The sequence below is a fragment of the Callithrix jacchus genome, chromosome 18 (genome assembly GCF_049354715.1).
Source record: "Callithrix jacchus isolate 240 chromosome 18, calJac240_pri, whole genome shotgun sequence".
NCBI lineage: Eukaryota > Metazoa > Chordata > Mammalia > Primates > Cebidae > Callithrix > Callithrix jacchus.
Window position 1 is genome coordinate 15,538,134 of NC_133519.1, and position 13,624 is coordinate 15,551,757.

The 13,624-nt window shown below is 52.7% G+C and overlaps 1 protein-coding gene, 1 long non-coding RNA gene and 1 pseudogene across 2 annotated transcripts; 1 reads left to right on the forward strand and 2 right to left on the reverse strand.

Moving 5' to 3' along the window:
- Positions 1 to 895: 895 nt before the first annotated feature.
- LOC118149117 (uncharacterized) lies at positions 896 to 12,839 on the reverse strand. The gene is made up of 4 exons (XR_013529403.1): positions 12,712 to 12,839; positions 3,744 to 3,850; positions 2,360 to 2,418; positions 896 to 1,485 (listed from the first exon to the last, which is right to left on the reverse strand). It is a non-coding gene; the product is annotated as an uncharacterized LOC118149117 (long non-coding RNA).
- On the reverse strand, positions 6,041 to 6,168 carry LOC118149404 (U4 spliceosomal RNA; annotated as a pseudogene).
- On the forward strand, positions 10,071 to 13,560 carry LOC144580234 (uncharacterized). The gene is made up of 2 exons (XM_078355850.1): positions 10,071 to 11,843; positions 12,374 to 13,560. The coding sequence occupies exons 1-2, from the start codon at positions 11,666 to 11,668 to the stop codon at positions 13,414 to 13,416; spliced, it is 1,221 nt and encodes a 406-aa protein (XP_078211976.1). The 5' UTR covers positions 10,071 to 11,665; the 3' UTR covers positions 13,417 to 13,560.
- The last annotated feature ends 64 nt before the right edge of the window (positions 13,561 to 13,624 follow it).

Consider the following 13,624-nt stretch of genomic DNA (forward strand, 5'->3'; position numbering starts at 1 on the left):
GCTTGACTTGCCCGAGGGAGGAACCAAGCCCCGTATATAAATGTCACCACAAACTGGCTTGCTGCATATCCCACCCAGCTTGGGGACCTGGGGTGTCTGGGGGGTTGTTTATTTTTATTTTATTTTTCTTTCTTTTTTTTTTTTTTTTTTACATTTCATCTGTGTCTTCTGTGGGCACTGGCTTTTTAAATCATGTTTATTTTATATGCTCTCCCAGTAGCCAGAGGAGAGGAGACACTTTCTCATTCCACAGACCAGCAGCCACACAGCCGGCCTAGGACGAAAGCATTTAGCAAGCTCTAGGATGACCTCTGAAGAAACATCTCAAGGAGAGGGTTTCCTGGCAGTGAATCAGACAGTTCCTAGACCCAGGGCACTGTAGAGCAGAGGAAGGGCCCCTTCCCTGGCAGCAGGGGTAGGATGGACCTCTCTAGACCTGGGAGGAGTTAAACCTCAGGGCCCCAGCCCCTGGCCCAGTGCCTTATCCACAAAAAGTCCTCAGGATACCACAGCAGCTTCCTCACCCACTGTCCCTCTCACTGGTTCACAAACAAGGATCTCCAGTTAACTTTTGTTCATTGAGTCTTTCTGTTTTTTTGTTTTGTTTTGTTTTTTAGACAGAGTCTCACTATGTCGCCCAGGTTGGAGTGCAGTGGTGCAATTTCAGCTCACTGCAACCTCTGCCTTCCTGGTTCAAGTGATTCTCCTGCCTCAGCCTCCCAAGTAGCTGGGATTACAGGCACCCGCCACCATGCCCGGCTGATTTTTGTATTTTTGTAGAGACGGGGTTTCACCACGTTGGCCAGGCTGGTCTTGAACTCCTGCGCTCAGGTGATCTGCCCGCTTCAGCCTCCCAAAGTGCTGGGATTACAGGTGTGAGCCACAGCACCTGGTGTTTTGTTTTTTGTTTTTTGGTTTTTTTTTTTAGGTTTGCCAGGAAAAAAAATGGGAATCGGGCAGAGGGAAGGAAGAGCTTGGGAGTGTCCTGGGCCAGGTGGAAGGGTGTCGGGAGGAGCCAGATGAATGGTTTTCATGAGGACCGTGGGGCCTACGGGGCCTGGCTCTGCACCTTTAGCGACTAAATGCAGCCCAGAGTTGGAGACAGGACCTGCCCCTCACCTGTGCAATGTACCACCCGGTGCGGTAAATTGAACTCCTGAGGCTATGTCCTCAGCTCCTGTGACCTTATCCTTGACTGCCCTCATCCCAGGCAGGTGGTCCCTCGCTTGGCCCAGGCTTTCTGCAGAAGGACTTGGCTGAGCTGCTGTCCCAGGAGGGGCCGTGGCAGCCACCTATGGGGAGTGTGGTGGCTGAGTACACGCTGGGGTTGGAAATCGCCTCTCAGGAGCATGGTGGCCTGCAGGGGCTGAGGAACGTTCAAGGAGGACTAGCAGTCCCACTGCAGCACAGCGTGGCGGCAAGTGTACAGATCCGGGCTCAGTCCAGCCCCAGCGAAGGCTGTCAGGACCCCATGCATAGAGGTGGCTATGAATGTAAGAAAGATGAATCTAAAAGTCAGATGATTAAAAAAAAATCAAGCCTGGTGCGGTGGCTTATGCCATTCCCCGAAATGTTTTTGGAGATTCCCCCTTATCCCGTCTGAGACTACATTCCCCTCCCCCAGACCAATCCCTGTGACCTGGGGCTGTTCTGCTGGGACTGGCCGGACTCAGGATATTTGCCCACTACTGAACCTGGGAAGTGGGGTGATCCCACTCAAACCACAAACAAGCCAAGGAAATCAGGAGCAGATGTGTTTCGAAGGAACGAGAAGGAGTTCTATTTCAAAAGGTTAAATTCAAAGTGCTTGGAAATTGACAAAAAAATATATTGGAAGTTGCAAATGAAAGCCTGGAATAGTGTTTTGAGTTAGAGAAGTGAAAAGAGAACATAGGACTAGGGTTTGAGGCCCCGGAATTGCCATTCGTGAGGGTGGAGAACTGACTTTCAAATGCAATCCCTGCAGGGGGCCAAGTATATATTTCAGGAAGGCAACATATAATCTTTAGCTGGCATCTCATCACCTCAGTCATCCCAGAAGAAAGAGAACAAATCTACGGACCGGGTGTGGTGGCTCACACCAGTAATCCCAGCAGTTTGGGAGGCTGAGGTGGGCGGATCATGAGGTCAGGACTTCGAGACCAGCCTGGCCAACATGGTGAAAACCCACCTCTACCAAAAATACAAAAATTAGCAGGTCGTTGGTGGCATGCACCTGTAGTCAAAGCTACTCAGGAGGCTGAGGACCAGGCTCACTTGAACCAGGAGGTTGAGGCTGTAGTAAGCTATCTCAGCTTTTTTTGAGGCCGTATCTCAAAAAAATCAAATCAAATAAAATGAGGACAATAATACTACCTACCTCTCACGGTGACTGTGAAGATTAACTGGATCCATGTACACGAAGGGCTTCAAATGAGCCTGGAACGGAGAACATGTTCTATAAACATGAGCCGATGCTGTTACTATTCCCAGGGCAACTTCCCAATTAAATACAACCCCTCAGCTTGTTTCTGCAGCCAACCTGGGTTTGCCCAAGGGCCCTTCTCCAGCCCAATCTGGAATGCCCTCAGCCCATTTAAAACCAATCTCCCGGTAAGCCCAGTCTCCACCAAAGGACCTCCCCTAGGACGTCCACCACTCCTAGACATGGGGATCTGTGCCAGGACAGGACTGCTTTTTTCTGAGCCCCACAGGGCCGTGTGCCTCCCCCAAGGAATTTACACATTCCACCTGGCATTCCAGCTATTTGTTTTCTCCTGCCTCCCCTCTCTGGGTGGTTTCTGGCCTCCTCCCTACTCCCCCTTGCCCAAGCTCTGTCTCTTCAGAGCTTTCTGTACCCTCCTCCCACCTTTACTTAGTCAAGTCCTACTCCTGTTTAAGACGAAGCTCAGGGTCCCCCAGACCCAACAGCACCCGGTGCAGGCTGGTGGACTTCATGATACCAGGGCCAAGAGGAAGAAGGAGAGCAGGACAGGGTGGGGGAGACTACAGTGGAGCCAGGGGAGGAAAAAGGACCAGGAAGGAAGGAAGAAGGAGCTCTGGGGGATGGCTCTTCCCCATTACCTTCCCCTCGCCTCTGCAGGGGCAGGGCGGTGTGGCCCACGGGATTCCATTCCTTTGGGCATAGAATGCCCTTGCTCACCATCTTCACCCAAGAACCCTCAAAAGTCACTTCCCCCACTCATCACTCTTCCCTCGAGGAACCTCAGCACGCTTGGCCACCTCATCCTAGGGTATTTACCACATACTACCATTTGTGGTCCTGGGACTCCTCCCCACTTCCCTATATCCTTACTCCCAGTATCAGCACGTTTGCCTCCTGTCTGCCTGTGCAGGGACCATGCGAGGGGAAACGCACAACCACGCGTGCTTCTGCACAACCCACTCCCAGGCTTAGTGCCAGGCCCGCACATCTATTATTTCATGTGATCCCTGTAATAATTGCACAGAGGCCGGGCGCAGTGGCTCATGCCTGTAATCCCAGCACTTTGGGAGACCGAGGCAGGTGGATCACTTGAGGCCAGGAGACCAGCCTGGCTAACATGGTAAAACCCCATCTTTACTAAATATACAAAAATTTTGGCCTGGCGCAGTGGCTCACGCTTATAATCCCAGCACTTTGGGAGGCCGAGGCGGGTGGATCACGAGGTCAAGAGATCGAGACCATCCTGGTCAAAAAGGTGAAACCCTGTCTCTACTAAAAATACAAAAATTAGCTGGTGTGCACCTGTAGTCCCACCTACTTGGGAAGCTGAGGCAGGAGAACTGCTTGAACCCAGAAGGCGGAGGTTGCGGTGAGCCGAGATCGTGACATTGCATTCCAGCCTGGGTAACAACAGTGAAACTCCATCTAAAAAAAAATACAAAATTTAGCCAGGTGTGATGGCACCCCACCTGTAATCCCAGCGACTTGAGAGGCTGAGGCAGGAGAATCACTAGAACCTGGGAGGTGAATGTTGCAGTGAGCTGAGATCACACCACTACATTCCAGCCTGGTGACAGAGTGAGACTCCATTTCAAAAAAATAAAAGTAAAAATAGTAATAATAATTGCACAGAGAAGGTAGTCTTGACCCTATTTTATAATGAGGAAAAGATGAGGCTCAGAGAGGTTCAGTAACTTTCCCAAGTTTCCGCAGCTGTGCCCCAGACCCACCCCCTCTCTGCATTGTCTCCCTGCTCACCCGCTGCCTATCAGACCTGGCCTGTATCACCTAGGCCCAGCGCCTGTTATACAAACAAACAAATGGGATGGCCATTATCTGGACATCTCCCGCCTGCAGGGACAGGCCAGGGTGAGTCAAGCCCTGGGGAAGTGCCTCTCAGAGCCTGTCCCACAACCGCCTCAGGTTCCCTCTGAGACTGTCCCACACCCTGCCCTTTCCTTTCCCTCCTCTACTCATTCCCCGCATTTGCTCCCAGTAGATACAGCACTTGGTGCCAAGGCTTTCCTTTATCCCCAGGACAGCCAGGCAAGTGGGGCGTAGAAGAAATAGCATGATGTGGATCCAAGCCCCATCAAGTGTACCCACCTGAGTTTCTTGTTGTTGTTCTTTTGAGATGGCTGGAGTGCAGTGGTGCAATCTCGGCTCACTGCAACCTCTGCCTCCTGGGTTCAAGCCAGATTCTCCTGCCTCAGCCTCCCAAGTAGCTGGGACCACAGGCATGCACCACCACTCCCAACTAAATTTTGTATTTTTAGTAGAGATGGGGTTTCACTATCTTGGCCAGCCTGGTCTCAAATGCCTGACCTCAGGTGATCTGCCCGCCTGGCTTCCTAAAGTGCTAGGATTACAGGTGTGAGCCACCACACCTGGCCTTCCTTTTTTTTTTGAGAGAGTAAAAGAGAGTCTCGCTCCATTGCCCAGGCTGGAGTGCAGTGGTGCCATCTTGGCTTACTGTAGCCTCTACTTCCTGGGTTCAAGCAATCCTCCCACCTTAGCCTCCCAAGTAGCTGGGGACCACAGGCATGTGCCACAATGCCCAGCTAATTTTTTTTGTATTTTTTGTAGTGATGGGTGGCTCACGCGTATAATCCCAGCATGTTGGAAGGCCGAGGTGGGCGGATTACTTGAACTGAAGAGTTTGAGAACAGCTTGGCCAACATGGTGAAACCCTGTCTCTCCTAGCCGGTCATGATGATGAGTGCCTGTAGTCCCAGCTACTTGAGAGACTGAGGCACAAAAATTACTTGAACCTGGGAGTCGAAGGTTGTAGTGAGCGGAGATCGTGCCACTGCACTCCAGCCTGGGCGACAGAGTGAGACTCAATCTCAAAAAAAAAAAAAAGTTGGGGTTTCACCACATTGCCCAGGCTGGTCTCAAACTCCTGGACTCAAGTTTGCTAACCTCAGCCTCCCAAAGTTCTGGGATTACAGACATGAGCCACTGTGCCTGGCCCTCCACCTGAGTTCTGAATACCATCACCTTTCAGAGCCTTGGGTTTCTCACTGGTCAGTGGGGATGTAATTCCTGCCCTTGCCCACCTCGCAATGTGTAGGAGTCTATAAAGAGGAAATCGTATGTGATAAAATGTACAACTGAAAACACTGGACTGTAATAAAATGTTACACAAATGTAAGGGATTCCAAGTTGGTTGTAACATGGGCATTAAACTGTAACTTCTCAAAGATATTGACCATAAAACTTACAGAGCTGTGGGAAAAAAAAGATCAAGAAGTGTGTGTGCTCCTAAGCCTTCTTTTTTTTTTTTTAATCAGTCTCCATAGAGACTGTCAAAAATTGCCAGTGCCGACTGTATTGCAAGTTGTCACAGTGGGCTATCGGGAAAAGTTTTCTTTCTTTTTTGAGACGGAGTTTCGCTCTTGTTACCCAGGCTGGAGTGCAATGGTGTGATCTCGGCTCACCGCAACCTCTGCCTCCTGAGTCCAGGCAATTCTCCTGCCTCAGCCTCCTGAGTAGCTGGGATAACAGGCACGCGCCACCATGCCCAGCTAAGTTTTTGTATTTTTTTAGTAGAGACGGGGTTTCACCATGTTGACCAGGATGGTCTCGATCTCTTGACCTCGTGATCCACCCGCCTCGGCCTCCCAAAGTGCTTGGATTACAGGCTTGAGCCACCGCACCCGGCCTTGGGAAAAGTTTTCAATTAGCATTAATCACGCCTCGGATAAACCTCATTGGCTACGATATTGCCACTGCGTGAAGCTGAGCCTTAACTTCTATGGGTGATTTTTTTCTCTACATTTTCTTTTTTCTTTTCTTTTATTTTGAGACAGAGGCTCACTCCTATTGCCCAGTCTGGAGTGCAATGGCACGATCTCAGCTCACCACAACTGCCACCTCCTGGGTTCAAGCTATTCTCCTGCCTCTGCCTCCCAAGTAGCTGGGACTACAGGCATGTGCCAGCACGCCCAGCTAATTTTTGTATTTTTAGTAGAGACGGGGTTTCTCCATGTTGGTCAGGCTGGTGGTCTCAAACTCTCCATCTCAGGTGATCCGCCTGTCTCAGCCTCCCAAAGTGCTGGGATTACAGGCGTGAGCCACCGTACCTGGCCTTCTCTACATTTTCTGCACTAAGCACGTTACTTCAACTTCAGCTAGCTGATATTCTATCATTTTCAGCCAGAATCACTCCTCACTTATATAATGCCCCAAACTGAACTCTCCATTCATCCTTCCTAGGCCTGCTCCTCTCCTGTGTTTCCAATTCGTAAGGAGCACTCCTGCCCACAAAGCCACGCCGGACTTCTCCCAGCCTGATGCCCACGGCTCAGCTCTCACACTCGTCTCTGTCCTCTGCCCTCCACCCATTTGCCACTCTTCTGCTCCCCCCATCTCATCCAGGGACAGGATTTGGGGGGAGCAGAGGACAGGGAGCTGAGCCGTGGGTATGAGGCTGGGAGTGCCACTGTACTCCATCCAGCCTGGGCAACAGAGAGAGAAACTGTCTCAAAAAACACAAACAAAAATTAGCTGGACTTGATGGCGTAAGCCTGTGGTCCAATTATTTGGAAGGCTGAGGTGAGAGGATCGCTTGAGGCCGGGAAGTGGGCACGAGGCTCCCCACCTCAAGATTGAGGAGTAGCTGAGGAGGGGTGAGCAGAGGGCAGAGACGGATGAGTGGCTCTTGGCCCTAGGCACTCCTGCTGGAGCTCCTGCAACTCAGGCCTAATCAGCCCTCTACCTCTGGGCTCCCTGCCCCACCTCATTCTAGTCCCCACAGTGATTTTTCTAAAATACAAATCTGATTATGTTTCCTGCTTAACCAACTATGGGCTCCAGAGTGACGTCCAAAATCCTTAGCATGGCCCACACACACTCTCTGTCCCATCTCCTGCCACTCCCACAGGCATATTCTATAATTTTTTTAAGAGACAGGGTCTTACTATGTTGCCCAGGCTGCACTTGAACTCTTGGGCTTAAGTGATCTTCATGCCTCAGCCTCCCAAGTTGGGACTATGGGTGTACACCGTCACACCCAGCTATTCTCCAGAGCATTCACTGCACAAGCTCTCACCTCTCTACCTGTTCTTTGTTCCCTCCTCCCTGAATGGGGATGCCTACTTATTCTCCAAAACCCTTTTCAAATAGATCCTCTTCTGTGAAGCACTCCCCACCCCAGATAAACATTCCTTCCTCTGAGTCCATAGCTTGTTATACTACTTATGCCCCATTACACTTCTTATCGTGTATTCTAATTACACAGTGACCAGAATTATACATTCTTTAGGATAACGATGTGTTTCAGCATCCCCAGTGCCTCCCAGTATAGTGTTTGTCTTAAATGGTTACTAAATTTCTGGTGGAAAAGGCCCCAGGGTAAAGCACCTTCTGGCTGGGCGCGGGGGCTCACGCCTATAATCCCAGCACTTTGGGACGCCAAGGCACATGGATCACCTGAGGTCAGGAGTTCGAGACCAGCCTGACCAACATGGCAAAACCCCTTCTCTACTAAAAATATAAAAATTAGCCAGGTGTGCTGATGCACCCCTGTAATCCCAGTTGCTCAGGAGGCTGAGGCACAAGAATCTCTTGAACCCAGGAGGCAGGGGTTGGATTGAGCCTAGATCATGCCACTGCCCTCCAGCCTGGCAAGAGAGTGAGACCCTGCTTCAAAAAAAATAACAAATACATAAAAATACAGCATCTGCTGCTCTCTGTGCAGAAGTTGAGTCCCATCCTTCCGAGCATCTGCTCTTCTCATCTCCCTCCCACTCCCCATCCTACCCAACTTCCTCTTCCCTGCAGTGGACTTTCCCTTTCACCTTCTCCCACAGAGTCTGGTCCCTCCTGAGTGTGATGTGGAGTGGAAAATTTACAGAATATGTCTGGGGGAGTGGCAGGAGATGAGACAGAGGCGGTGTGGGGGCCATGTTGCCGAGGGCCGTGAGTACCATGCTAAAGGATTCTGAAATTACCCTGCAGCCCTTAAGTAAAGTTATAGTCACCTCCATCCTCAGTAAGATCACTGGACCAGCATCAAAAGATCTAGCTTTGGTTTGACAATATCAAAAGCTTTTTCACACATCCATATGCCCAAATGTAAGCCGGTTCAGAGTAGGTGCTCAATAAGTGCTTGTTGTTAAAGTCAGTCGCAGGGTTATTTCTAAGTTCTTCTTTTTTTTTTTTTTTTTTTTTTTTTTTTTTTTTAAAGAAGGAGCCTCACCATGTTGGTCAGGCTGGTCTTGAACTCCCGACCTCAGGTGATCCACCCGCCTTGGCCTCCAAAGTTCTTGGATTACAGGCGTGAGCCACCGCGCCCAGCCTCTAAGTTCTTTTTTAGAGACTGTCTAGCTCTGTCACCCAGGTGGCAGTGTAGAGGCACAGTCATAGCTCACTGTAACCTCAAACTCCCAGATTCAAGTGATCCTCCTGCCCTGGCCTCCAGAGTAGCATGCCGTATGTACCCTGGCTAACTTCTTCATTTTTTATTTTTTAAAAATTTCCTCGTCCTCCTCCTCCTTCCCAGCTAACTTCTTATTCTTATTATTTTGTATGGAGATAGGTTCTCAAAATGTCACCCAGACTGATCTCTAATTCCTGGCCTCACAAGATCCTCTCAGCTCAGCCTTCCAATAGTCCTAAGTTCTTCTTCTTCTTCTTTTTTTTTTTCTTGAGATGGGGGTCTAGCTCTGTAGCCCAGGCTGGAGTGCAGTGGCACGATCTCAGCTAACCACAACCTCCACCTCCAGGGTTCAAGCAATTCTCCTGCCTTGGCCTCCTGAGTAACTGGGATTACAGACGCCCACCACCACACCCAGCGAATTTTTTTCTGCATTTTTTTTAGTAGAGACAACGTTTCACTGTGTTGGCCAGGCTGGTCTCAAATTCCCGATCTCCTGATCCGCTGCCTCAGCCTCCCAAAGTGCTGGGATTACAAGTGTGAGTCACCGCGCCCGGCCTCCCATAGTCCTAAACTCTAAGAACCAATCAACCCAACTGCTCAGCAACTGAGGGATGTTTGAGTGTGCATGGATATGTTTATTTATTTCTGTCCTGCTTTCACTGCAGTGGCAAACTCTGAAATACTCACCTAATGAAGCATTACACTGCCTTAAAAACATTGCTTACAAAGAGTTTATAACATGGAAAATGTCTTCCGTCGTAAAGGAAAAAAAGCGGCACACAATTGAAATGAGTCATATTTATCACATTGTCTAAAAGCAAGCAAAGAAAATCTTCTCCCAGCAAAGCCTGGCAGGGCAGGGAGACCAAGGCTAACAGTAGCCAGTGGTTCTCCCTCCCTTTATCCTCCTGTTCTCTATTTCCCAACTTTGATTGTTTGTTTTTGTTTTTTTTTTTTTGAGATGGGGTTTCACCAAGTTGGTCAGACTGGTCTGGAACTCTTGACCTCAGGTAATCTACCCACCTCGGCCTTCCAAATTGCTGGGATTACAGGCGTGAGCCACCACGACTGGCCCCAACTTTGATTTTTTTAAAACGGAGTCTCACTCTTGTCCAGGCTGGAGTGCGGTGATGAGATCTCAGCTCACTGCAACCTCCACCTCCAAGGTTCCAGTGACTATCTTGCCTTAGCCTCTGGAGTAGCTAGGGATCACAGGTGCGTGCCACTACAACCAGCTAGTTTTTGTATTTTTCTTAGAGAAGGGGTTTCACCATGTTGGCCAGGCTGGTCTCTAACTCCTAACCTCAAGTGATCCACCCACCTTGGCCTCCCAGATTACAGGCGTGAGCCACTGTGCCCAGCCTATTTTCCAACTTCTGAAAAATGTGTGCACATTACTAATAAAGTGGAGAAGCGTACCGTTTATGTTTCAAAATGACCTTGAGTAAGTAAGGAAGGAGGAGGTTGCTCTCAGCCCAGCTTCTGCTCCTCCCCCTGCTGCCCCACCTCATTGCCCAGAGATGCCCTCTGGGGCTGAGCCAGGTTTTATTTGCCCCAGGGCCCGGCAGTCCTGGCCTTCTCCACCCCAAACCACAGGGCGCTCAACAAAATCCAGTAGCTGCACCTGTTCCCAACTAGAAATGCTGCCTCCAGGCAGCCAGGGTCTCCCCCAAGGCCTCAGAGGGTTAACTCTGTCCTCCCCCAGGAATTCCCAGAAAGGACTCACAGAGGAATTTCCCAGACGTGCAGACAGACAGATAGACACATCAGGCAGCTCCCGACACTAAGCACAGATGTTTGCCTGCGGGTGATGTGCGGGTAGCCAACACAGGCACACAACTTTGCGGTGAGAGGTAGCACAGAGCAACAACCGAGAAAAGCCCCACCTGGGCAGGCTGGGGCTGGCATGAGGAAGGACTGGGAGGGGGCCCCAGAGTGGGACAGCAGATGGAGTCTGCAGGCGCAGAAGTCCCTACTGTTGTCTCTGTCTGAATAGCACAGTGCCTGCATCTCTCCCTAGGCATAGCAGGCATGGCAGGGGCTCCAGGAGGGGTCAGGGCAGCGTGGCTGTGAGGAGCGGGGCTGCAGTCTGGGCTTGGGCTCTTAGCAAGTTTGTTGTCCTGGTGGCTTGTCAATATCCCCTACTGGCTTGGCGGCTCCCCAGGCAGTGATTTTATCTTAAACCCGCCCTGCCTTTCTCGGCACCCACCACAACACCCAGCTCATCACAACACTCCGCGTCAGCGTCAGCGTCTAGGGCTGCTCCAGTAGGACTGATGGTTAACCCCCATATGGATAGGGGAGTGGATAGAGGAGTGATGGGATCAAGGCCCGAAGTGACAATGCTGGGGACAGCGCCAAATCAGGGAAGGAGGGCTCCAGGTCCCGTCGGTGCCCAGAATTTCCCTGCACCCTCTGCACCCGGCTTGCTCCAGACCTAGACTCAGGCGAGAGCTGACGTGGCCCCGCCAGACTGGGCCTAGCGAGCCCGAACCTGCCCGCCCCAAGCAGCTGCAGCGTGGGACCTCCTATGTTCCCGTTCAGTCCCAGTGGTCAGAGAAAGCAGGGAATCCGGCCCAAAACTGTCTCCTCCAGGAGGCAACCGGGGCCACCCTCTGTAAAGAGCTACTAGCATCCCTCCCCTCTCTCGCCCCTCTGCTGGTTTTTCAGAGCAGTTATGTCCAGCATAAGTTAAGTTGCTTCACTGAACAGTGAGTGATCTCACTCACTCCACAGACATTTACTGACCATCTACTATACGTGCTAGATGCCACGCCAGGAGCTGGCAACAGGATAATGAACAAAACAAAAACCCCTGTCCTCGTGGAACTTTGACCCTACGGAAAGTGAGAACTGGGATGCAGTACTCTCGCCGGGGCCACGTGGGAGGTCGACACCCAGGTGGGGTTCCCCTAGGTGAGCAAAAGGCGCGTGAGGTGCTGCCCTGGGACCAGTCGGCTGATGGACTTCGGTCCGGGCAGGAGGGGCTGGCCGCAACCCGGACTAACGCTTGGCTGGGCACGTCGCCTGGCGCAGGTGCGCGAGGGAGAGGGCGGGTGGCGCTGGCCGTGCGCAAAACCGGGCCGTGACCCGGCCACCGGGTTACAGGCCTTGGTGGTCTTTAAGTATTTATCGTAAACGTAGCGAACAGGGCCTCCAGCGGCCTGAGCGCACGTGGGGGTGCAGTGGGGAGCCGGCTGGTCCCTCCCCAGCTCCAGGCTCCTCCCCCGCGGGTGTCAGCGCCAGACTTGCCGCGGCGTCCGGGCCCCGCGTAATTACAGGGGCTGTAGCCAGGCCTGGCCGTAAAAGAGAAGGATGAAACGGCCTGGGAACCCGGGAAGCTGGGCTGGAGCTGGCAGGGGTACCGGCTCCGCGGCTTCCCGGATGCGCAGCCGCAGGGAAGAGCTGGCTACGGATGCGCACACACAACACCAACCCGGCGCGTACACAGCCACACAACCAAACACGGAAACCACCAAACGCACTCAGACACACAGCATTCTGCTCTCCCGCTCCAGGCTCACTCCCGAGCCTAATCAAACACCTGCCCGCCCTCTCCACCCCAGGAGCTGACACCCGCCCGCCAAGCCCTCTCCAGACGGCAGCAGATCCCGGCCGGGAGAAGAGCCCCGAGAGGCAAATTCCAGCGGGTTTGTTTACACTGCGCGGGGGAGGGGGCCGAGCCGGGTACTGGGGCCCGACTGACTGGGAGCCCCAGCTCAGACTGGGCCAGCCCCAGCTGTGCAGCCTGATGACTGCGCACAAACAGCCCTCCGTTCCACCCCACCCCCGCTGCACGCCGGTAGGTGTCTCCCCTCCTCTTCACACGCTGTTCACAAACATTAGCATACGTATGTCAAAGAGTTTCACACGCTTCCACACACGCGGCTGCGATACTACTCACAAATGCTTTCACACTTGCGCGCCATCACACGTATTTCGTGTGTGGTTACAGTTCGTCACCCTTCATGCCCAGATTCTCACCGTCCATATTCAAGAGCCCGTTCGCACGGTGTGCGCGTGTGTTGTCTCACCCGCGCGCGCGCGCACACACACACACACACACACAGGTCATTTAATGCCTTCTGGCGAATCTAAAACAAGAACGGACCCCTCGCGAGCCCAGGGTCCCGCGTGTGGCTCCTGCGCGCAGGCACTGATGGTATGGACAGAAGCGCCCTTAGCCCCGGCCGCACACGTTACACACCCGATCACACACAGGGTCGCACTTTATTCCCGGCATCCAGGCGATGACACAATCTCCAGAACAAAGACAACATTGACAAGCCCAACAAAAACAAACAGCCGCGTGTGTGTGGGGAGGAGCAGTCGAGCGCAGAGTCCGGGAAGGGGGTGGGGGAGGAGGAGAGTGTGGGAACGCGGGCGCCCGAGCCTGGCTGTGCGAGGTTCGGAAAGGTGCGGGACACGTCAACAACCTCGCACCCTGCAAGGTCCGCACGCCACGCAGCAAAGCCGGGTCCCGTACCCCCGCGTTCGCACACACGCACTTGCGAGTTCTTTCTTTCTCCCGCACGCGACTGCGCCCAGGGACACAGGCCCACCACCCGAACAGGCTCACAAAGGTCCACGCAGACCCACAAGTGAGTGAACACACAGCTCTGAGCAGATCTGCCGGGGAAGAGGAGCGCGCCTTGCTCTCTCCAGCACCCTGGGCCTGCTTGCCTCTCCTGCCCGCCCCTCCTCCACCTCCCCAGCCCCCAAGCCCCGGGGCAGCCGCGCGCCGGGCGGGGCGAGGGCGGGGCGGGGTGTCGGGCGGCGCCGGCCCAAAAAGGCGGAGTCGCTAGGCTAAGGGGCCA